This window comes from Chaetodon auriga, chromosome 15, assembly GCF_051107435.1.
Source record: "Chaetodon auriga isolate fChaAug3 chromosome 15, fChaAug3.hap1, whole genome shotgun sequence".
In the NCBI taxonomy this organism is placed as follows: domain Eukaryota; kingdom Metazoa; phylum Chordata; class Actinopteri; order Chaetodontiformes; family Chaetodontidae; genus Chaetodon; species Chaetodon auriga.
In genome coordinates, this window is record NC_135088.1 from 5310334 (window position 1) to 5335372 (window position 25039).

Here is a 25039-nt window from a genome sequence, read left to right on the forward strand (position 1 = left end):
TAATGTTTCTCATTTTGAAACCAAATCTATCTTAACTTTAGGCACCATGGTGGTTAGATTTATTCTCATGTTTCCCGATGATATTCCTAAAAAAAACGTCATAAATCAGCAGTGTGGAAATATAATGTGGTTATTGTTTCTCCTGCTGGAAATCAATAAAATGATTCTAAGAAATGAGCAGAAAAAACATGTTGAACACTTTTGCTGCAAAATATGAAATTTTAATTTGATATTTTATTGACATGAAACAACCTCTTTAAGCACAAGTCGACAGTCGATAATGTCTTTCAGCAGTTTAAAATGGTTTGCACACAAATGTCAGAACTGTGTAAAATGAAAAGTTTAGGATCCAGAACAGAACCCTGTGGAACTCCATCTTTAACAGAATCGAAGCAGTTTCATCTTTCCTTCAGGGAATGTTGAAAAAAAAAAAAAAAAACCTTTGTGTGTTTTTAATCACTCTTAATTTCTTTAAACAAGCTTTAAATTCATTGAAGTTAAAAGCGAATCAAGGAAGGAGGTCAGAGCAACATGATCAGTTCAACACAACCGTCCACATGACAAGATCAATCAGTTCATATTGAGACGTTTGGATCAATCAGTTCATATTGAGACGTTTGGATCAATCAATTCGTATTGAGACGTTTGGATCAATCAGTTCATATTGAGACGTTTGGATCAATCGGTTTGTATTGAGACATTTGGATCAATCAGTTCATATTGAGATGTTTGGATCAATCAGGTCATATTGAGACGTTGCCTTCAGGGTCATCAGTGAGTGTTGGGCGGCCTCGGGCCTGAAAGTCTGAGCTTAAGGTTTAAATCCCTCATCGTCTAACATCCCATTGTCCCTCAAATCCAGCCCACCTTTAAAGAAGCCTCTCTGAGCCCTGCAACAATGTGGCCCAAAGACCCCCCAGACAAAAAGAAAGAAAGATCCTCTCTCTCTTTCTCGGCCCGCTCCTCTCCATCGCTCTATGGAGGAGCCTGATCCTCCAGCGTGAGAAGCTCTTAATCAGGGGCCGAACAATGAGACCCCGGATCCAGCTTTCTGACAGAGGCCTGATCCAATAAGGAGAGCGGGGCTGGGATAAGGGGGGCGGGTGGCCTGATCCAAGGGATTACTGGGGGAGATCTACTCTGGAGAGGGGCCTCCTCATGGGGGAGGAGTGAAAGGATCCTTAGGGTGGAGGATAAAGGTGGAGGAACATTAACATGCACAACGTGATGAAGTGGTTAAATTAAGAAGTCGGAGCTTCAGTTCATGTTATTAACTTTAAACTGACGCAGTTCTGCTGAACTGGACCCAGAATCCACTGCGGGAATCCACTGGATCACCCTGCAGACCAAACTTACAGGTTTTTAATAATAAGAACACGATCATTTCTGTCAGCTCTGAGCTGAAACTGGTTTGTCTGATGGTCTGACTGGAAACCAGAAGCTTCTGTCTGCTGTGGTCAATGGAGGTAAAAACTCTGAGGATGAGAATGGAACTGAGACCTGAACAACATCCTCCTCCACCCAAACCCACCTCTTAACCCGACCACCACCACCCTCCCCCTCCTCTCTGAAAGATCTCCTCTCTGCTGCCTCCATCACATGATCACATCTATTCAACTCTGAACAGCCAGGTGGACAAAATACCCCAAAGAAAGTGTGAAGAAAAAAACAGCTATAAACAGGTGCTGGACTGACCAATGAGGGACAATGAAGGTCTTCATGGGTCCTACATGGACCAGATCTCACACAGACAGTCACTGCAGAGAGGAGGATGACGATGAAGATCTGATCCGTTGCAGCTGAAACCAGACACTGGATCTGATCTGGACTCTGAAAGCTCCCTGAACTCAAACACACCAGCGTCCATAAGAAAAAGAGACATTTCTGACGTCGACCATCAGCTGAGCAGCTGATTCTTTAACCTTGAACAGAGTCACATTTCATCCACTTCACTTGGTTTTTGAGTTTTGTGCACATATTAGGTTATTTTCAGCTTTTTTTTTTTTGGATCCATCAGTGAAAGCAAAATGACACCTCCTCAAGAACAGGCTGCAGGAGCAGAGGAGTCCAGACCCGAAGAGGAGACCTGGTGTGGAGTCTTCACAGCATCAGCAGGTCACCGCCTGAACTTCTCTGGTTCTTCTTTTTCTACTGCATCATATCACATACTCAACTGTTTCTATGTGAGGAGGAGGAGGAGGAAGAGGAGGAAGGAACAGAAACAAAAAGATGACAGGACAGAAGTGAAGAAGAGGAGTGAAAGCAGAGGATGTGAGGAGGAAGAGTCAGCCCCTCTCTGTTTACTGAGCTGTGATCATGAGTGATTCCCTCCATGTGTCGCACTGAAGAGGATTTCCTGCAGAACGCTGCAGCCGGAGGTCTGCGATCAGTCAGACCGCAGCGACCACGACCTTAACCAAACATGTGTGCACGAGCGTCCAGAGGACACACACACACACACACACACACACACACACACACACACACACACGAAGAAGAGGGAACCTCCTCTTCCTCGTCGTCCTCCTCCTCCTCCTCCTCCTCCTCTGCAGGTTATCAGAGCTGGGCTTGTTGCAGTCGAGGCAAACGTATACTAAATACTTCAAAGAGAGACATGTTGATGCGCGCACACACACACACACACACACACACACACACACACACACACACACACACACACACACACACACAGTCAGCAGCCAAACAAATAATTAACAAAGTCACAGAAACGAATTAAAGCAGCAGAGTTCAGGCAGGGTTCAGGTCTCTGTGAGGAGGACTGAGACAGCAGGGACACCACGGACACCCAGTGTGTGTGTGTGTGTGTGTGTGTGTGTGTGTGTGTGTGTGTGTGTGTGTGTGTGTGTGTGTGTGTGCACGCGCGCATGCGTTTCACTCACCAACACATTAACACATCAAACAGAAAACAGCTGAAGGAAAATGTCCACAGAATGAACATCTACACACTAACAGGCAGTATGTGAGTAAAGTCTGAGGGTTTGGCTGCTCTGCATGGGGACGTCAGAGGACACCCCCCCCCCACACACACACACACACCCCCCACACGTCAGTGTCTCTCTGCTCTGTGTTTTGGCAGCAGCAGCTCTCTGCATCACAAAGCTTCTCCTCTCAGCTCGTCTCATTGTGTTGTGAACATCGCAGGTAATGATTAACACAAACATGTGACAATAGGAGCTCAGCGCTCAGCGAGCGTGGGAGTCCTCCGAGGTCAGGATGGAACATTCCAGCGTTCCTTCACTCTTCTGTTCTGGAGACTCTCAGTAATCTGCAGCTCTGAGGGAACAACAGTCAGTGAAAAGCTCCATCATGTTTAAGGCCTGTGGATCGGACACACCTGACGCTCTGCAGCCTGTCGGACTGACGCTCAGGTAACACACCAGGTGTTTGCTGTGAGTGTGCAGGTACCTCATGAGGCACCATGCAGATGTCCTGTAGAGACTGGTGGTGTACGCAGAGGAGGACACTGAAGCTGAAGATGTCAGCTCAGATGCAGAATCTGTTTCTGTCTGTCAAACGACTGCAGCTCCTGTGCACAGCAAAGACACCTTTCAGGTGAATGAATTCACTGAGGAAGACTCTCTTTTTGACGCCTGTTTTCTGCTGTGATGATTTTCAGATTACAGCAGCAGCTTTTGGGAAAACATTTGTTCACTTTCTGACTAGAACTAGACGAGATGATCGATACAGGCTCGTGTTTGTTGGGTAAATGTAGCTGAAGCCAGCGGGCGGTTAGCTTAGCTTAGCATGAAGAATGGAAACGGGGAAACAGTTAAGGCAACAAAATCCACCGACCATCTGTGCAGCTCCAGAGCAGGAAACAGCGCGACACACAACCCTCCATTAACACGACAAATTGTTGTTTTTCCAGTTACACCTTCAACAGCTCAGGTAGAACGAGCTGCTCACAGCAGATCATTTCGCCTTAAAGCCCAGAAAACATGAACAGTCAGTTGTTTCAGCGCAGGATCAAACCAACAAAGACGTGCTTTCAAACGAGACATCGGCTGTTTACAGGACGCAAACAGCCGCTGAGCACTCTGAAATTTCCATGAAAATGAGACCTGATGTGTCCTTAATGTGTCCCTGCTGTGAGCTGGACTAATGAGAGAGCAGCCACACCTCACACATTCTTCTGACCTTTATTCCACCTCACTTTCCCTCCACACAAACACACACACACACACACACACACACACACACACACACACACACACACACACACCCCATCATTATCATTCACCCCTGCATCACCCTCCTCCTCCTCCTCCTCCCCCAGCTGTTATCAGCAGCCTGGTATTCTCCTTCAGCATTAACATGCGGCCAGCTATCAATGCTATCTGACCTGAGGCCTGGGGGGCCGGGAGGGTGCCCCCATATCTCTGATGTCATCAGATAAAGAGGTGGGCTGGATCTGGTCCTGGTGGAGCTCAGATCGAAGTGATTGAGTGTTTCAGGTTCAGGCTCACGGGTTGAAACTGAGATGTTGTCTACGACTCTTCATTGAGACCAATGATCCAAAGCAAGATGCTACGTGATTAGCTTAGCTTAGCATAAAGACTGGAAGCTGGGGGAAACAGCTAGCCTGCAGCGCTGTGGGTTCTCCCAGTTTGAGCTCAAACTGGTTCTAATTCTGGAACAAACGAGCAGAAAAGCAACTGACAGAGTTTGTTGTCTTTCATTTCATGTTGTTTGCTTTTATTCTGCCTTGTAAGAAACTTCACACTCTTCCAAATATTCACCAAGAAAACACACAAACTCGAATCCAATCCAACGAATATGAAGAAGAGAGCTACAGTCAGCTGGTACAAGCTCATTCTAACAGCTTCTCTCTGGAACTCTTCATCGCTTCATCTCTTCATCTCTTCACCTCTTCATCACTTCATCACTTCATCTCTTCATCGCTTCATCTCTTCATCTCTTCATCACTGTCAGACTGATCTTCCTCTCATGGGACATCTTGCTGACTGTGATCAGCTCTGTGACGAAGAGTTAGCATGAAGCAGCAGAGACCATCATGTCCTCGCTGTCTCTGACTCATCAGCTGATCAACAGGGACTGTGAAGGTAAAGGTGTGTTCAAATCAGCTGACTGTGTGTGTGAAGCATCCAGGTGTCTGCAATCACACCTGAGGCTCATTAACACAACAACAAGGTGCAATAACATTAAGACTGCTGACTCCGCCCACAACACAGATATGTCATGATCTACACACACACACACACACACACACACACACAGAAATGCACACACATAGAAACAAACACACACACAGAAACAAACACACACACACAGAAATGCACACATAGAAATACACACTCACAGAAATACTCACACACATAGAAATACACACACAGAAACACAAAAAACACACGCACACAAATTACACTCACTCAAAGAAACACAAAAAAACCCACACACACCTAGAAATACACTCTCACAGAAGTAGACATACACAAAAATACGCACACACACACACACACACACACACACACACACACACACACTGGTTTGCACTAATTTCCTGGAGTCTTTATCTGATGTGTAATGATTTACTTTATGAGGACTCGTCGTGTTGTGTCCCCATAAGTATGGAGAGTCCCACAGTGTGACTGTGTAATCAGACATGTGTCCCCACAAAGTGAGGAATACGCATCCACACACACACTCAGGTATGACACGAACACTTGTTGAGAGCGCTGGCGGCCATCAGCATGGCTCTTATCTGCTTTATGACTTCCACTCGGCCTCGTTTATTTGTGTACTTTGACTTTCGCTGTAAAGCTCCGTCTGACCCGACGCACCACAGCGCAGGGTCAAAGGTCAAATCTGGACTTTATTTCTACACACAGATTTCGGCTCAGCGGCCATGGGAGGAGTTTGACCCACAGAGGACAGTGAGCGGCGTGCAGCTTCTTCTTCTGTCATTCATTTTGAAGTTTGCAGTGGAGCCCTGGTGGGACTTTGGGTCCAGCGTCCCAGCGGCTCGCGGGGCTGAAGCAGGTATCATGTAACCGTGTTTGAATCCGGGCCAGGACCTTTGTAGCTCCTGATTGGCCCCTCTGTCCCCGACACTTCCTGTCTCTCTTCACAATAAAAACTGTCCAGCAGAGCCAACAATCATCGTGAAGGATTCCTCAGAGGCTGAAATGAATTTTAACCACTGAGTGTCTTTACAGGGACGGCTGACTTCAGACAATTCACTCTAGAAACAATATTTTCTCTGTTTGGAGGGTCAGTAGATCTACAGAGATCCAAAGAGACTGAGTCTGTTGGTTTCTGTAAAATCAACTCTTCCTCTGAAGTCTTTGGTGAGACACATGGCCAGAAGTATGTGGACACCTGAACGTTCCTGAGACGGGCTGCCTGGTTTGCCTGCTCCCTCTCCGATCAGGGACCTGCTGAGGTCTGGACTCTGTGCAGGTGAGTCCTGTGAGTCTGAGACCTTTTCTTTCTGGAGCGTTGTCGTGTTGAAGCAGAAGGTGTTCTTCAAACTGATGAATTCACCAAATCCTCCAAAAGTCACAAGAAGAGATTTTGACCCTCGTCTCCACTTCTCCCCTCAGAGAACTGACGTATGATCCTTTTTCAGGCTTCAACCTTGAAAACTTTCATTACTCTTTTACCCAAAACCACAGACTTAAATCTAAAGTTTCTCTGGAAAAAATGATTTACTTCTCCTTTGTTTGCTTCTTGCTGTGGATTTTAATGGATCGAGTGGCTCTAAAATGAAGGAATCAGCTTTCTTTATGGAGGTGAAGTGAAGAAAAGGAGGCGTTCATGATCCTCATGTGATTTGATTTTTTCTCTTCATCACCACCATCAGGTGTTTGGTCTCCTCTGTGTTCTCAGGTGTTTGGTCTGTCTGAAGCTCTTATTTAATAAAGTTTTTGCATGTCTGTGATGTTTGACACCCTGAGACGAGAGCACGTGGCTGTTCGAGCTCAGAGTGAAGCTGATAACAGGCTGATCTGGAGTCTGTGCTGCAGCTAATGGGATTACAGCAGCTTCTTCTTTTACTGATGCAATTAAGACAGGGGGCCTGGGGAGGCCTGAGGAGGCCTCGGTTCTCTGTTTGCAGGACGGACAGTGAAGGCATCATAAAAAGCAGTTTCAGATGCGTTTGGTGTCTTAGTCTTCAGACAGTTTTCTGGTTCCAGGAGCTGCTGTGGAGGAGGGGGAGGCACGGGGTCCTGGCTCTTATTTGCCAGCTCTTTGGAGGGCTGGGGGGTGTTTTTTTGTGTGGGGGTGCATGGAGGGTGACAGAAGCGCACCCCTCCCCTTTCTCTCCCCTCCTCCCCCTGCTCCTCCTGCTCCCCTGGCCGCTCTCAGACCATTGTTATTGTGACTGCCGTCCGCAGCGCAGCAGAGCTGAAGGAGGGTCGCTGTGTGGAGGACTCGGTCGCTCCTCTCTGCTGTAGACACGAAGGAGGCTGAGCTCCTCATTTCAGATCTGAGCGGGATAAAGTCAGAGGAGGAGAGAGGAGGCGCTGCGTAAAGACGCACGTAAAACTCCAAGAGTCCAGTTGAGCCGGGGGAGAGTCTGAGTCTCTCTGCTCTCCACCAGCCTCTTTCTCTCATTCTGTCGCCACATCGGACCTTTTCCTTCATTTTCAGAGTCAGAAACGACGAGTTTCCACGTTCTCGGCTTCCTCCTCTGCGTGGATTTAGCGCTTTGAGCGGCCGCGGTGGACTTTGGCCCGGGATCACGGCTCCTTCCCCCGGTCACAGGGACAGCCCGGCAGCTGTCGTTCATGGTCCACAGGACTGTTTTTGATGGATTTATAAGCTCCACTCCTTCAGCCGGATACACAGCGGCCTCAGAGGGAGCTTACAGGAGAGAGAAGGGTCCAAATGAGGATTTCAATGCTGAGCCGCGTCGAGCGGGACGAGGACTGATTTGTCCCTGGTGCCAGCGCGAGGAAAGGTGGGTGCAAACAGACGGAGACAGCTGCTGGTTCATTCATTTCAGCGGGTTAGAGGAGATAGTGTGTCCGACCAGGAGCCGCTCAGGACGCCTCACATTCACCGTCTGAGCGCGTCTTTATCAGCTTTCAGCGGGTTTTTAGAAATCCACTGAAACAAAGCAGGATCCGACCCGCGTGTCTGAAAGACGTCCGTCAACCCACGTTTGGTCATTTCAACACATTTAGCAGAAAAGTTTCAGATCAGCTGAAAGTGAACTTGTTTTTCTCACACAGTCTCTTCTTAGACGTTGAACCTTCCGCAGGGACTGATTGTCAGGAGGAAAGTGTGTTTGTGAAGTTTGAGCTCAGGGCACATAATTTAAGGATCTGATAGACCTCCAGCCTGTGGAGGTTCAGAGGCTGTAAAGAGTCTGTCTGCCTTTTATTTCCCATCAGTTTATTTATCTCGTGATGTGTGGACACTGTTCAACCGATCGAACTGATCGATTGATTGCAGACTCAGACTCATGATGATGTTTATCAGGTGTGATTCAAAAGCTGCTCCCAGCCTTCATTAAGTAACGACAACTTTCATCCAGCGAGCTGGTTCTTTAAACTGTGTGTGTGTGTGTGTGTGTGTGTGTGTGTGTGTGTGTGTGTGTGAGAGAGAGAGAGAGAGAGAGTGTGTGTGTGAGTGAGTGAGCGCGTGCGGGCGCGCGCCCTGCGTGCGTGCAGCGCACCGGGCTCTGGCGCCGGAGCGCAGTTGGCTCGACTCAGCAGAAGAATCAGTGCTTTATTCCCACAGACTGACAGCGGGTAGTGTGAGTGCAGGATGTGTTCACGGAACAGTTTTCACCTTAAATCTGATCTGAACCCATTTTCAAAATAACATCTTAAATGATATTTATCATCTTTTTTACTGATAATGAAGAGTCAGTGGCACCACTGAAGACATCCTCTACAGAAAGGCACGTGTGGAAAACAGTTGTTTATTAACTCTGCTTCTATTGAAATTTGTTTAAAAAAATAGTCAAAGTTATTGAAATTATTATTGTTCAGATGTCAGGCTGATGTTTGAGCTGATTAATCAATAATCGATTGATAGAAAGTTATTTTCAGGCAAACTCAGGTCCTAAAAGCTGCTTCCAGCTCTGTAGTTTTGAGTTTTTTTTATTTATCGTCTGTAATAAGATGCTGAACGTCTTTGAGGTTTTGGACTGTTGGTCAGACTTAACAAAACTAAACATGTGGAAACTGACTTTGTGGTTTATGGAGCAATGAATGAAGGATGCAATGATCAGATCAATCGTGACACGCAGTGCAGAGACGTCCAGTGAAGACAGAGGTGCAGTTATTCAGTGGTGTAAATTGAAGTGGGACATGAAGCGGTGGGGGGACGGCGCTCTGCAGTAGACACACTTCGCTGTTGTTTATTTCCACCTCCTTCCCTGAACCCGGAGTCTCGCTGGCTGCTGTCGGATCTCTGCTGCTCCTTCACATTCTGGAGCTTCCTGGCAAGTTTCAAGTGTTTTTCTAGTGAGGGTCCATTATCCTGGCGGCCTGAGCGCCATCCATTGACAAACAACAGGCAGTAACAGCCCTGCTCCTTATTCATGACGCAGGAGAGCCTGGACAATGTAAGGCGGACGAGTGGGACAGTTAACAGACATCTGGTTAAGAATGCAGCAGCTCGCAGTCTAAACAGGCTCTTTAACTGTTTGCCTGCACAAGCGTTTGTGTTTTTCTGCCACCTGGTTTCAAACTGAACAGAGAGGGTTGTGTCTTCAGTGGCTCTCCAGCCAGATCTCCTGAAAGAATCAAGTTTCTGATGGACGGATAACCGTCTCCCATGTGTTTGGTTTGTGTCCACAGGATCCAGATTTAGAGACATTGTGGGTTTAGACGTTTCCAATGCCAGGGACCAGAGTGTGAGGCCCAGTCCAGGCTTCAGCGTACATTTCTGCCCTTTAACCACAAGACACACGCGTGACGCGAAGAAGATGGCGAGGGTCTGCACGCTCTGCGTCCTGCTGCTCTGTCTGACGGACGGGGTCTCGGCCAGGACCATCGACGAAGGCAGAACCAAAGGTAAGTGTCACCTGAGCCGGACGGCCTCCCTCTGGGGTCAGCATTGTGCAAAGGCTGGAAAGCTGCTGCTTTGAGTCCACTGACAGTTTGTGACTGTGTTGCTTCTTCCTGCGTTGACATTTAGCTGCTCAGAAAAGAGTTCTTGTTTGGACTCGATCCGTCCACGCTGCCGTCGTAGAAAGTGTTTGTTTGAAAGTTTGTTGGCAGCAGCAAACACAGAGGAAGTGAAGGTGACGGAGAAGTCAGAGTCTGCAGTGGAGTCTGGGATGGAGCAAGGAAGGTGGAGAAAAAAGCTCTCAGTGTTTTTGCTGCCGTAAACTTTGCTACCTGATCCGTTCGAGGCCCCGAGGCTCGGAAGTGTAAATCAACCTGGCTGCGTGCCAGCTGAGGACAAGGAGGGGGGCCAAAGGGCCGTTTTCATTCATGCTTTACCAACAGAAGCCAATGCAATAAGTCAGCCACTGTCAGTCCTAAGTTCTCCTAAAAGTTCAAGAAGTAATCCGTGAAATTGTCCAACAGAAGCAGCAAAGTGAGCAAAGTTTGTCCTCTGCTGTGATGTGAACCGGTCCTCAGATTAAAGGCTTCAGGGGGACATTTTGCTCAGAATGTTTGTGGATTGATGAAAGACAAAGTGGATTGTTGCCCCGGAGGCACCGAGCGCAGGAGCCGGATCCTTTCCGTCTCCGTGGGGCGAGCGAGGCCAGCCGGGGCTTGCCGTTCAGACCGCAGTGAGCAGGAGGAGGCCTCCAAAAAGCCTTCAGGTTTATTTACAGGACAGACGAGGACTGATAGTAGAAAGATGTAGAGGTGGTAAAACCTGCAGGCAGCAGCTGTGAGGGCAGAACTTTATCTCTTCTTTGAGTCGAAAACAGACAGTTACACGGGTCTGGGACTGGAGGAATTCTTCACTTTACAGTTTTTCATGTTGGAAGAGTCAGATCAAATCTGCTTTAAAGACTCAAGTCAAAGACAAGTCGGGGGTCTCTGGAGGGATGTGATGCAGAGTTTCACGCGTGGAGGAAGAGAGATATTTTTAGATCATTTCCTTCATTCAAATGAATTGATTTCATCTAAGAATTGGTTCCAGTTCTTCTCCGTAGGTCTTTTCTGTTCTGTTGCTAATTTGATAACAGCCCTGAGAGACAATAAATCACTCTGCTCTCCAAATATAATTATACATCTAATGTTTCTCACCGCAGGCTGCTAAATGCAGCCATCTGACGGGTCCAGTGTTTTCTTTCTTCCCTCGGAAAAACGTATTTTAAGTCCTCTTTTGTGCCACATCATTACAGATTATATGAAAGTCTGAGTATAGCTTTGGTCTGTGCGCTCCAGCTGCTCCTCATGCCTACAGAGGACATGAACATGGGACACTTCCACAGAGGATGTCCAAGTTTAGAGGACGGCTGGCAGCTTAAAGCTGTGAAACATTCCAGTCTTTTCAGTCAAATCACAAAAAACAAAAACTGTCATTAACTGCTTTATTTGACATCATTAAGGAGAAGACAGTGTCCCATCAGCAGACAGGGTTCAATCAGTCAATCAGTCCTCATGAGACTGCAGAAGAAACATTTGCTGCTGAGCTGGTAGACGTACTGGAGGCCTCTGTTGCGTTTCCACCTCAGGCCATGAAGCCCTTCATTGTCCCGGTCCTGCTGCCGGCCCGTCCGGTCGGTCGGCCGGCCGAGCGGTTTGTTTGTGTTGTGTTGTGTTTTGTTTGCCCCCTCGCCTCTGGGTGACAATTCACACTCTGCCGCGAGTTCAACTCCAGGGCAGTGTCCCCGTCTCTGCAAGTTCATTAGCATGGCTCCAAGTGTGTCCAGCGCTGTGATTTCCTGCTGACTGTTTCACTGTGTTCACATTCAGCCCGTCGCTGCGCCTGTTCAGGTCTCACATTATGAAATCAGTTCCTCACCTTAAGACAGTGTTTTCACGTTAAAACCAGCCACCGCGACCGTTCTTCTCATTTGTTTTCCTTTTGGCTGCTTTGACCAATCAGTGTTTCTGATTTTCCACTTACAACGGTGTAAGCGTGTATTTGTTCCTGAAGCCTCTTGGTGTACTCGAGGCCATTAGAAAAAAAGGGAGCACTTCACTCCGACAAGGGAACAGATTGCCTTTTCACTAAGCGCTCGCAGGAAGCAATCAGACAGAAAATTGCTGTGGAAAATTGCTCGTTCTGAGTGACTGAGCAGTAAACGCCGTCCCCGTCCGGGGCGCACATATGCTCCAACAAGTGAGTGGGCGAGCACATAAATGGGCGAGTGACCCTCTGAATGGACAGCACTGTGGCTGATGGTGACACGATAGTTGCCGGGTTATCAGGGCACTCTATCACCAGTTCCTGGTAGCATTAAATGACAGCGGTTGTTCGGGAACATGGTGTGCTTCAGCTGCCAGACGACTCAGAAGTAAACTGAAACCACCAGGATGTGTTTGACAGTTTTTGTCTTGTTCGCTTTGGCCACGTTCAGACTGAGGAGGTTTGTAGAAATTTATTCAGACTCCTGTAATCTATGAAATGACCATAACACTACCTAATAATCTGTTTTTTAACAGTTTTTCAGGAGTAAATAGAATCTTTCAGAAGAAAGTAGTTTGGAGTGATTTCAGTTGCCAGTTCCATGAAAATCAATCTGAACCACAATATAGAAAATTAGGACTAACTTTCTTGATCTGCACCGCCCCTGTTCTTCAACAGATCTTCGGGTCTCCAGGCCTCTGATCGTAGCCGGTTTCCCAGAAAACACCACGGGGGTGGTGGGTGGTCAGGTGAAGATGGTGTGTAAAGTCCACCGGCCAGCGTCCACCAAGGTGCAGTGGCTGAAGACAGAGTCCAGTGCAGCTGGACGGAGCCAGGCAGGACCGCCTCGCCTCAGGGCTCTGACGGTGAGGACAGATACGAACCGTTTGAGACTTCCTGTTCTACTCTGTGTGGACGGTGTTTGCTTCTGTCCTCATCCTATTAAAAGGATGTTAAAATGATCTGTCCTCCATGCAGGCACTGCAGAGCAACGCGTCCAAGGTGAACACACTGCACCTGTCCAACATCACTCTGGAGGATGCAGGCGAGTACATCTGCATGGCTGAGAACACCCACGCAGGACAGACAGTACAGGCCATGCAGTCGGCGTGGCTGGAGGTCCTGCCAGGTGAGACGCTCCATCGTGACGCTGAGTTTCTGTGCCATTCAGGTGTCATTTGTATGACAGTTTCATCCAAAGAGCCCCTTGTGACTTTTAGCCCAAATACCACAAAGATTTATCATCTGCAGGACCATGTGACCATTCATCCATTACACTGTATCACACTATTTCATAACATCAACTGTTCTGCTCCACAGGTACCATCATTGCCCAGACTGTGGACCTGCCTGCTGCTGAAATCCCTCCAGGTACACTGACCTCATTACCATAATGGAATAGTCTGTGGGCAAATGTGGGAACATTCTTTCCTCCTAAATTCTGAATTCAAGACATAGTTTCAGTCCTTGTAATTGATTGAAAAGACTTGAAATATGGACGATCCAGGTTTAAAGTGTAAACCTCTGTAACCAGAGATGACAGTGCAGACTGTTAAGGATGGTCTGGCGGCCATCTGTGTCCTCCTCCTCAACTGGGAATGAACTCCTCTCCTCCCTTCGCTCACTTAGATCTCCAGTGAACCTTCACCGCCCCTCAGATTTACTCTGCCTCTACTGTCACACTGCAACATGTTCATTAGCTTCAGTCTCTTCCTCCACGTTTCTTTTATGCTTTTCTTTTTGGAGTGAGCAGTGAAAGGAGGGAGTTTGCAGTGTTAGGAGGAGGAGGAGGAGGGCTAGGTCTCCTGGTCTCCATGGTAATTTCATTGTGTGTGTGTTTGTGAGGGGGGGGCAGGAGATAATGGGGTTGAAGAGCTGAAGGTCATAGTTGAGGGGGTGGCTACTTGCTTTAGAAGGGAGATGAAGGAATAAACTGCCGACTGGCCGGTGTGGTGATGTGAGTCAAAGAGTAAAAGAAACGGAAAAAGAAGGAAAAGAGAAAGAAAACACAAAAGACAAAGCTGAGAGAAACAAGAGGAGACAAAGTGCAGCTGAAAAGGAAACATGTCCCCCGCCGCAGCATGCTAACACCTCGCGTGGTGATGTTTCAACAGATGTTCTTGAGGATCTGAGTGAAGACACCACAGAACATCTTCTGTTGGAGCCGGGAAACATCCTGAAGCTGCGCTGCGACCTGAACACCCGACCCGGGATGGCCGTGAACTGGTACAAGGAGGGAGGCCGGGTTCTGCCCACGCCCCGCATCCAGATCCGCGGGACCGTCATGGAGATCACAGATGTAACATATGAGGATTCCGGCGTATATGTTTGTGTTCTCCGGGGAACCAAAGAGCCAGTGAGGAACTTCACCATCACTGTGGCAGGTAAGAAAACTAACAGTGGTTTAAGTGTTTAAAGATTTCATCAAGCCCTCATGTGGTTAACAAGCTAGCATTTTCAGTCAATTAATTGGTTTATTGTCAACAACAAGTTAATCTGAATAGTTGGTGAGTTGCTTACAAAGATTCACTGGTTCCAGCTTCTAAAATGAATATTTGCTACTTTTCTTTGTCATATATGATTATCTTTACATTTAGAACTGCTGGTTTGGGTCTTAGGATTGTGATGGACTTCATATTTCCTTCATTTGTCATGTTCTTAGACTCCCTGGGGTCAGGGGATGATGACGAGGATAATGGCTTGGAGGACTCATCGGCCGAGATCGAAAACGACCAGGTTTACTTCTCCAGAGGTGTGATGTCGTTTGCTTACTTCAGGAATTAGTCCAACTCAACCCGGCTTGAGCATTCTGGCTAAAGGCTTATTGGGTTTCTTTGTCCATTCAGGTCCATACTGGACCCACACCCAGCGTATGGAGAAGAAACTGTACGCTGTTCCTGCAGGGAACACGGTGAAGTTTCGCTGTCCGGCCATGGGCAGCCCCATGCCGAGCATCCGCTGGCTCAAAAACGGCCGTGAATTTAGAGGAGAGCACCGCATCGGAGGCATCAAGGTGAGGACGGTGGCCGTCTGTTTTCTCCTGAATTTAAAGCTTGATGATGATCATCTGGGTGATGCTTGAGTTTTAAGTTCAGCCATTAGATGTTTGTTTGTGCTTTTTGTTGTCACTCTGATCGTAAAGTGACACTGGAGACATTTTGTGTTTCTTTTGGTTAGCTGAGACACCAGCACTGGAGCCTGGTGATGGAGAGCGTTGTGCCTTCAGACAGAGGAAACTACACCTGCGTGGTGGAGAACAAATATGGCTCCATCACTCACAGCTACGTCCTGGATGTCCTCGGTAAGACCTGGATGTGGGGAGGCTGTGTGAAAGTGTGTGTCTGGGATTTTTGTCATTTTTGCATTGGGTGTGTCACATCATATGTCACAGATACAGATTGAATTATTGAACTGAAAGGCTAAAGTAGACACGAGAGTCTTCTTTAAACCTGAATTTCAGTGCTTTATGATCTGGCTGACTGTATTCTCAGCAGCAGTAACGGCAGTTCTTAGTCAGCACTTGTGGAAAACGCGTCATGCCTTCAAATAAAAGCCTCCAGCTGGAGGGAGGGGATGACTGGGGGGGTGAGCAGAAGGTGACGGGCGCCTGGAGATCGAGGAGGGCTGCGGTTTGTTTGTTCATTTGTTTGCTGCTCGTCCACCACGGGGTCAGTTTCCGTCCCCACTGACGGGGGGAGAAGACTAACGAGACAACTAACGAGATCAGAGAGCGAGAGTAACTGCAGATCAAAGAGAGCCTGGCTGACAAAGAGCCACGCTAATAGAACCGATTTTCATCTCAAAATGGCATTTCCTGCTCTCTTGCCAGCATTCAAATACAGTATAGGTGACAGCGACAACTGCTGGACATTTTTAGGCATCTGTTTGCAAATCAGTCATGTTTGCCAGTTGTTCAACGGCCAAATATCTGGATGTTTTTGTCCAGCCTTTGTGGACTCCTGGTGAGACAGATATTTGACAGATCCATTAAATCCCTGCGTTAAACTGTTGAACCGAAGAAATTCTTTTAAGCTCTAGAGTGTAATGTTATCCTTCACCTGTGCAAGCTTTGCTCATCCCCCTCTGATTTCTCCAAAACACAGAGCGTTCCCCACACAGGCCCATTCTGCAGGCTGGTCTGCCAGCCAACACCACAGCAGTGGTGGGCAGCGACGTCCAGTTCCACTGTAAGGTCTACAGCGACGCCCAGCCTCACATTCAGTGGCTCAAACACATAGAAAGAAACGGCAGTCGCTACGGTTCTGATGGGACGCCCTATGTTCAGATCCTCAAGGTTGGTGACTTTTAACAGGGGTTTTAATAAGTACCAACAGATCCTGAGGAAAAACTTCAGGAAATGTCATCATTTGTCACTTTGTAAATTGCTTCTGTGCAGCTAGCTTTAGCTGTACGATATGAACTCTACAGGAGATGCTGTCAGTCAAACTTAAGCTAAACTGTTACAGACCTGAATTTCCTGAATTTTAATACAGTTACAAACTGATTCCCCATCAAAAACGTGCTGACAAAGTTAATTATTTTGATAACCAACATCAACAACTGTAAAAGCCTCCAGTGGAACTTTTAAGTCATGATGGTCGGTTTATACTAACTGTTTATGTTGCTTTTTCTACATCTGTGTTGTGCAGACCGGCAGTCTCAACATGTCAGAGGTGGAGGTGCTCTACCTGTCCAAGGTTACCATGGAGGATGCAGGAGAGTACACCTGTCTGGCTGGAAATTCAATCGGATTTGCCCACCAATCTGCCTGGCTTACCGTCATCTCAGGTAAGCAATGAACAGAAGCTACAGGATTCATTCAAGTAAGCTGACAGAGTTAAACGTGAAGATATGTCCGCTCTGCTGGCAGCAAGATCTTAGCAAGTGATATCTGGGCACTGATGAACTTGAACATCACTATATGTAGATTTGGTTTGTCACTTCCCATGTCACATGTTCCCTCTCTTCCTCCTATAGAAGAGGAAGCAGCAGTCACCATGGAGACCATGGAGACCAAGTACACCGACATCATCATCTACGCCTGTGGTTTCCTGGCTCTGATCATGGCCATCATCATCGTGGTGTTGTGTCGGATGCAGGTCCACCCCAGACGGGAGCCGTTTGACGCCCTCCCTGTCCAGAAACTCTCCAAGTTCCCTCTTCGCAGACAGGTACAAGGCACAATGCATCATGGGAACTTGAGTTGGTCTTCTCAAGCGGCTGCTTTGGCAAACTGCAGACAATGACTGAAGGCCAGGGTGGGCTTGAAAGTTCACACAGAGTGTTGTCTGACCACGTTTGAAGGGGAAAGTGTTTATAGCTGTTTGGAAAAAAGGCCAAAGGAACGGTTCCCGAAAGGTGGCAACTAAACACTCTGCATCTCTTCCTTCAGTACTCGGTGGAGTCCAACTCGTCAGGGAAGTCCAGTGCGTCGTTGATGAGGGTGGCTCGCCTCTCGTCCAGCTGCTCCCCCATGCTAGCTGGAGTCATGGAGTTTGAATTGCCCTACGACCCAGACTGGGAGTTCCCCAGGGAGAAGTAAGTTATCTGCAATGTAGAACCACTTCTGTCATCAAGATGTAAATGATGAAAGACTATGGCATAGATGAAATTACACCTACTCTGAAATGGTTATGAAAGAGATGAGTTTTGAAATGTTGAGCCTCAGTAACAGATTTAACATAAAAGCTCTGCCCCTGCAAAGACAGTATTTCTTCGCTAAGCTCAGTTTGGCTTCTGGGATCCAGATTCATTTGAACACTGTAGCGTCATGCAGGGACCTAAAAAGAAACAAGCCCGCAACCCATTTTTGGCTCTACCCAACCTATGTTTTAAGAAACCAGAGCCCCAAATTATGGATTTGTACAGTTTTCATTTGGACATTCTTATTTTGACTAACTTTCACTTTTCCTCTCTCTAGTTTAACATTGGGCAAACCTCTAGGAGAAGGCTGCTTCGGTCAGGTGGTCAGGGCTGAGGCCTACGGCATTAACAAGGACAGTCCGGATCAGGCCACCACTGTGGCAGTCAAGATGCTCAAAGGTAGGACAGCCATGAAGAGGACACAAAAGCACCTCGAGAGATTTGCTAAAGTCTGCTGTCTGTGGGACGTGGTTTTCTAAAGATCTATTTTCCCTCAGATGATGCCACAGACAAAGATCTGGCAGACCTCATCTCAGAGATGGAGCTGATGAAGGTGATGGACAAACACAAGAACATCATCAACCTGCTGGGAGTCTGCACACAGGATGGTGAGTTTCTGAGTTATGACTATTCTTCTTGTTTTATTTCTACGCAGCATGTCCTGCTTCACGTGAGGATTCACGTGAAAAAGTTGGATTTCTGTCAGTTCGTCTCAGTCAAGACAAACTAAAGGTCTTCTAGGCTCTCAAGCCGAAGATTAGAGGAATGATTAAAGTACAGTTTCCTCTTTGTTAACGCTACTTATGACACAAACACACACTCCCTTGTTTTGGTAGAGAAAACAAAGCCTTTCCTTTACCTCCCTCCTAAACCCCCTTTTTATTGTAAATCACAACCAACCAACCTAATTTAGTGAGTGTTACAACGATGGTGGTCCCGAGCCTGGAGGCTAAAACAACAATAGAAAGAACCCCGTCCTTCATCTTGTTTGTGTTTCCCCCAGGCCCTCTGTATGTGCTGGTGGAGTATGCATCCAAAGGCAGTCTGAGGGAGTACCTGCGGGCCCGGAGACCCCCAGGCATGGACTACACCTTTGATGTGACCAAGGTGCCTGAAGAGCAGCTCACCTTCAAAGACCTGCTTTCCTGCGCTTACCAGGTCGCCAGGGGGATGGAGTACCTCGCCTCTAAAAGGGTACGTTCAATTTAAGGAGCTGTAGTAGAAGAAGAAGAAGCTGAATCTCTGGTGACTGTAAATCAAGAGTTTTATGGATGCAAGAGGCAGCAAGAGGAAACTTGTCAGGAAACTAAGATTCAGGGATGAAAAGGTTTGATTTATCCATCAGCTGACTGACAACTATTTAGATGAGCGATGATGTGAAGATCTGCTGCTTTTCTCTGGTTTATGTCAGCAAACAAAATATCTTGCATTATATATTGTAAAACTGACAAAATAAGACACACTGGGTTCTGGTTTGGGTTCTTCTTTGTGCTCTTGGGTGGAACATTTATATTGCGAGCCTCAACCTCCTGAGGACATTTCTGTATCATCAGACCTCATTACAGTAAAATGTGTCCATGTTCCTGGGCAGGAAATACAGCCACAAAATGAAAGCTGGATAGTAAGAAGCTCAACATTTGTAGACTACATGCTGTCTAAGCCCTGGGGGGGCTGTAATTTCAGCCGCTTGGTGTTGACTTAAGGGAAATTGTGAGTAGGATTGAGTTCTTGTGTAATTCAGAGTTTTTGGATTTGGCCGCTTGGCCTTCAGATGGATGAGTTCGGTCCAGGCGGGTCTGGCACTCCGGTCTTCCCCTTCTCCTTTTTCTCTATGCGATCCCCCGTCTCTCTCGCCATCCTCTGTCTGTTCCTGTCTTTCTTTTATTCCCATCCCCACCCCCCATGTTTCTTTTCCTTTCATTTACCCAGCATGCTCTCTGTCTGTGTGCTTCTCATCAACACATCTCTTTGTCTGCCAGCCGGTGTCTCAGACAGGCATTCCTGAACAGAAAGCTGCTGCAGCTTCAGTCCTGTTTACTCTTCTCCATCCATCTGTCCGTCCCTCCATCGCAGGGCTTTGTCCTTTTTAGCGCTGCCATAAATCTGTTAGCAAACAGGCAGCAGAGCCGTCGTCTGGGTGTAGGCATCAGGTTTCTGGCTATACGGCCTCCTAAGAATGCAGGAGCCTGAAACTAACCCTCCATTATGGGGAGACCCACAAACCAAGACAGGTTCATTTCGCACGTCCCCACAAATCCCACGTCTATTTCGAATGAAAACCAAAATAAACTTAATGACATCCATTCAATGTGGGCAAACAGTGCCTTTCTTTTTTTCCTCCCAAAGGGTTGTTTTTACTTCAAACTGCACAGTTTCTATATAAAGACATTTTAATTTTGTTGCGCTGACTAAAATGAGGCACTGTGTGTTGACTTAAGACTCCTGAGTCTTTTCATTTTGGGAGAAAATCTGCAATGAATCATTTCTACCCCCCCACCTCCATGTTTTTACATGAACGCTGCAAAACCACGTCCTGGAACAGACGAGGACATCTTGTGTCACAAGTCTAAATTCAACAGAGCGTTTGATGATGAAGCTGAGTTCAAGCCTCTTGTTCAGCCAAAGCTGTAGAGAGACTGGTGTTAAAAACAATACAACAAAAAAACAATTCATTCAGCCAAGTCAGACATTAAATCCCTGAGTCCACTAACAAGGACCACATCAACTTTTTGCTAATCTTGTAATCTGGAGGCCCAGCAGTTGGCCGTAAGGTCACTTCAGGGTTTTGTGTCAGTCTTTAATTCTCTCTTCTCTCTGCAGTGCATCCACAGAGATTTGGCAGCCAGAAACGTTTTGGTGACGGATGACAACGTGATGAAGATCGCTGACTTTGGCCTGGCCAGAGGAGTCCACCAGATCGACTACTACAAGAAAACCACCAACGTGAGTGATGCTTCCCGGCAGCCTGTTTTCAGGAATCACTTTTCGCTCCTGCAGCTTTTCAGTGGAGAACTTTGTTTTCCAGCCGTTGACAAGTGTCTCCTCTTAACTCTCCACATTTGAACGCAGTGAAAATGTTTGTGCTTGAAAATATTCATGTGACTTATTGATCTGAAAGTAGAGGAAGTGTCGTAGATTTAAGTGCTAATCAACTGCTGATCCACACAAACATTCTCCCTCAGGAATCAATGAGGTATCATATTAATATCAATCAAACTGTATCTTCCTGCCAAGATATTTGGATTGTTCAAAGGTTGAAGTGAAGCTGGCTCTTTGTAAAAACGCCAGCCCAGTCTTCTCCTCAGCCAGGTTCCTCCTGCGTGGCTCCTCTCACAGCTTAAATACTCCTGAAGACAGATGTCTGATGTTCTCCTCTGATTGGCAGCAGGCCTAATGGGACTTAATTAGAAAAGAGGGGAGGCAAGGAGGGAGGAGCAGGAGGAGGATTGTGAGGGAGGAATGAGCGAGTCAAGAGTCTGAATTTGGTTGAAAAACAGTGACAACGTGTTGAGATGAACAGTGTGTTGTGATGGTACATGGAGGTGGAGCTCTAATGTGTTGGGGTCTGCTCTGCAGGGACGGCTGCCGGTGAAGTGGATGGCACCAGAGGCCTTGTTTGACCGAGTCTACACCCACCAGAGTGACGTGTAAGTCTAACTTCTCAGATACTGAAGCTGCTGCAGGAAAAAGATGATGAGATGTTCAAACTCCTCAAAATTCAGACACCTTTGGTTTGTTTTCTGTGTCAAAGTGCTTTTCGCTGAGTCAGTTATTTCCCCTGCCGTCCTTTCCTGTTTTGTCTTGTCGAAACCATTAAAACCGGATTAAATATCTGCTGCTGTCTGTGCTCAGGTGGTCGTTTGGGGTTCTGATGTGGGAGATCTTCACGCTGGGCGGCTCACCGTATCCTGGTATCCCTGTTGAGGAGCTCTTTAAGCTGCTGAAGGAAGGACATCGCATGGACAAACCCTCCAACTGTACACATGAGCTGTAAGTAGAAAGTCCTCTTTGTTCAGTGGCCTTCATCATGAACGGTTAGCAACCATACATGTCTGCCCTACACGAGCCAAAGAGTCTGTCTGTAGTCTTGATGATGTTCTTGGCTTGAAGTAGCAGTGAACGTGTCTCTGAGCTGACAGTGTAAAGCATTGCTGTGTCTGCTGTGTTCTTGTCTGTGCAGCTACATGATGATGCGTGAGTGCTGGCATGCTGTTCCCACCCAGAGACCGACCTTCAAGCAGCTGGTGGAGGAGCTGGACAGAGTGCTGCTGTCCATCTCTGACGAGGTGGGCTTCACACACACATCCATGCACACAGGTTTTCCTCCTCTCTTTCACAATCTGCTGTCCAGATGTCCTCAGTGTGGACAGCAGAGTCCGGGGTCTATAAACCCCAAACAACAAAACAAAACCCAAACTGTTTGGCTGCAGCGTCCAAAGTGCTGAAATTTCAGAGCAGCATTTCTCACCAGACGTCATCGCCGGCAGATTGGTCAGCAGTTCATGTGATTGATTAGTTGGTTCTCTAGTATTTCTTGGCTTCAAACCGACCAAACTGTTGGTCTCCATAACGATGCGGTGGCAGCACTTTTCTCCATCTGCATCTGTTTTGCAGTGGACACCATTAAATGAACAGCATGTTCAATCTAACAGCCTTTCAGTCTCCACCGCTGTTTTCTGCCAGTTTAACAAACATCTCTCTGAGGCACACCAACATTTCTCTAATTTCTGGACTTCCTGTCTCCCCACAGTACTTGGACCTGTCCACACCCTTCGAGCAGTACTCGCCGTCATGCGAGGACACGTCCAGCTCCTGCTCCTCCGACAACGACTCTGTTTTTACCCACGATGCCTTGTCCACCGACCCCTGCCTCCTGGGCTACCAGGATGTGCGCTCCCGGATAGACGCGAAGACAGCGCTCCGATAGACACTCGACTGAAGGCACCCACCCAAACTCAGACATGAAGACAACAAAGGGGAAACACTACATAATGTAACATCAACTGGCAGCCATACTGAAGGTCCACAGTTGCATTTCTGAAGTTTTTATTGTCATTAGGTTTTGGTTGGACCTCCACTGTGGCACCGGACAAAGCCGTCAGATACCGACGGGCACGTCCGCACACACGAACATCCACACACACGTGCATGCACGTGGAGCACTGAGGCTTCGTTACCTGATGAAGGTTTGGAGGAAAACGTTTCATCGTGGGCAGAAGAAAAGAGGACAAACAAAAATGGTACTTTGGACTATCGGTTCTGGCACTGTGCCCAAGAACAGCGGTAACGCTGGAAAACTACGGCGCTAAACTCAACCGACGTGACCCTGGTGGTGAAAATGCTTCAGAGAAGCGACGGACAATGACCTCCTCACACAAACTCAACCCAAAACAAGGGCCTGAAACCTCGCTGATAAAGACATTTTTAACGAAAAAGATTTATTTTGCTATGATAAAAAAGAAGAAACTGATTGTTAAATATAAATCTCTTTATATAAGATTATTTTACTTTTGTGTTGCTTATTTAAAAAGAAAACGGTCTTAAATCTCAGGATCTCTTGTGCTTAGACGTTGCTGTAGTGGCAGCAAAGTGCCTGAATTTATGATTCCTGTGAATATATTAGAATATTAAAATATTGTATGTACATATCAACAACAGAAAGACGATTGCCTTTTATAAATTATTCTGAATGACACAAAAATGAAGGTTATTGGAGGTGACAGGAGAGAGGAATTATCCAGTATTTCAAGTGCCAAACCTGTCACAGTTCATGTCTTTGTGTTCAGGCTTCATTCCAAAATACCAGCAGATTCAATTTGGGCTTCATGAGCCCGAATGTAAATACAGAATTAAAGAAGTTTCTCAGAAATCAGTAGATGCTGTTAAAAACTGGTCTGCATCAGCAACTTTGTCAACATTTTGGAAAAAGCAGCCTGTTTCTCGAATCAAGACTGACTGAGAAACACAAGCTCCTCAATTCCCATCGACAGCTCAAACCTCAAGTCTATGTGGTCAAGAAGTTATGGATGGAGCCTTTAAAGATGGTTTAAATTTGGGAAATTTTGGAATGAAAGCCTCCATTTGTAGTAAACTGCTTCGACCTCCAGGCCAATGAAACAATTTGTGGTTAAATACCAGAAGGAGCCCAGTTCTTGTTGCTGTTGTTGGACGAAAACCACCAAAACTTTTTAGCTCTCACAAGCTGTGAAGCATTTCTGAAGTAATAAAAGGAGTTTTCAAAGACCCAAAGGTCACGAGATGAACTCATTTAACGTAGAAACAAGCACGTAAACATCCAGGCTTCACCTGGTCTTCCTCCAACAACGGCTTCGTTCTTTCAGTCTTTGCCTACATGATGGCTTTGTCAGAGACAGTGTGTCCAGGGTGAGACTCGTCCTCAAAGGAGGACCGGCGATTCAGCATGGGGACTCTGTTGGGGAGCTGGCCCAAGCCCACTGTCACTGCTGACAAGGAGAGGAGGGCGGGGGGCACTGAATGTGAAAGCCAGTGTGATTGATTTCAAATAGCAGAGAAGGGGGAGGGACCCTCCTTTGTCTGCCGTAACCCTTCACCCAGCCCAATCTGTTGGCGAGGGGTCCTCAGGTCCGCAGCCTGGCTGGACAATGAAGGCTTTGCAGGCTTAATGGGTGTGACTACGGACCAGAGGGAGCTCTGGGGGGGTGGCTTGGGCTTGTGTGCAAATGAAGAGGCTCTTATTATGGTAATGTCTCCTCTTCTCTCCCAAATGCCCCTATCTTTATCCCCACGGCCACCATCTTTTAAATTACAAATCTTAATTCAGATTCGCCACCAGGACCAGCTGCAGAAAATTCCCCTGTGGGGTAAATATCGAGTCCCAGTCCACCTCCGGATCCGACCACAGCAAAACAATTGAGACGCAGACAAAATAACCACTGACAGTTGTGTGGAAGCAGATTTCCACAAGAGATCAGATGTATGATGTTTTTCCAGATCTCCGATCCATCAGAGGTTTGGAACGTTTGCACGTTGAAATGCAGATGAAAACCTTTGATGTGAAACTGAAAATCACAGATTTTGTTGTTATAAACGGCTGAGCTCATATCCTCCTTCATCTGGCTTCACCTCCAGTTTCTCTCTGGTCCTTCTTTCTCTCAAATGTTTGGAGGGTTTGATTCCAAAAAGCTCTAATTGTTCATCCAGTCACCTTCCCGTCAGTCATCTTTACATTCCAGTTATCTGCTCGATCAGCAACATTTCCTCAAGAGAATTATTTTAGAAATATCTAATTTATTTGTTCATTGTTTTGTTTTTATATGAAATAAAGTATAATTTAAAATAAAAAAAATGTGTCTGTGTTTTTACGTATTTCTGAAAGATT

General features: G+C 46.9%; 1 protein-coding gene across 1 annotated transcript; it reads left to right on the forward strand.

Moving 5' to 3' along the window:
* Positions 1-7509: 7509 nt before the first annotated feature.
* Positions 7510-24912, forward strand: fgfr4 (fibroblast growth factor receptor 4). Its single transcript, XM_076750586.1, has 21 exons — positions 7510-7945; positions 9798-10013; positions 12715-12902; positions 13015-13165; positions 13357-13407; positions 14151-14420; positions 14699-14788; positions 14883-15049; positions 15214-15337; positions 16140-16330; positions 16686-16824; positions 17014-17207; positions 17429-17574; positions 17957-18078; positions 18177-18287; positions 18683-18873; positions 20500-20622; positions 21256-21326; positions 21532-21669; positions 21860-21965; positions 22430-24912. The coding sequence occupies exons 2-21, from the start codon at positions 9926-9928 to the stop codon at positions 22604-22606; spliced, it is 2838 nt and encodes a 945-aa protein (XP_076606701.1). The 5' UTR covers positions 7510-7945; positions 9798-9925; the 3' UTR covers positions 22607-24912.
* The last annotated feature ends 127 nt before the right edge of the window (positions 24913-25039 follow it).

Excerpts from the sequence above, each read along its gene's own strand:
- fgfr4 (XM_076750586.1), top strand. The coding sequence starts at position 9,926 with ATGGCGAGGGTCTGCACGCTCTGCGTCCTGCTGCTCTGTCTGACGGAC. Across the intron at positions 13,408-14,150 it reads TGCTGCTGAAATCCCTCCAG|ATGTTCTTGAGGATCTGAGT; the intron begins GTACACTGACCT and ends ATGTTTCAACAG. Across the intron at positions 17,575-17,956 it reads TGGGAGTTCCCCAGGGAGAA|TTTAACATTGGGCAAACCTC; the intron begins GTAAGTTATCTG and ends TCCTCTCTCTAG.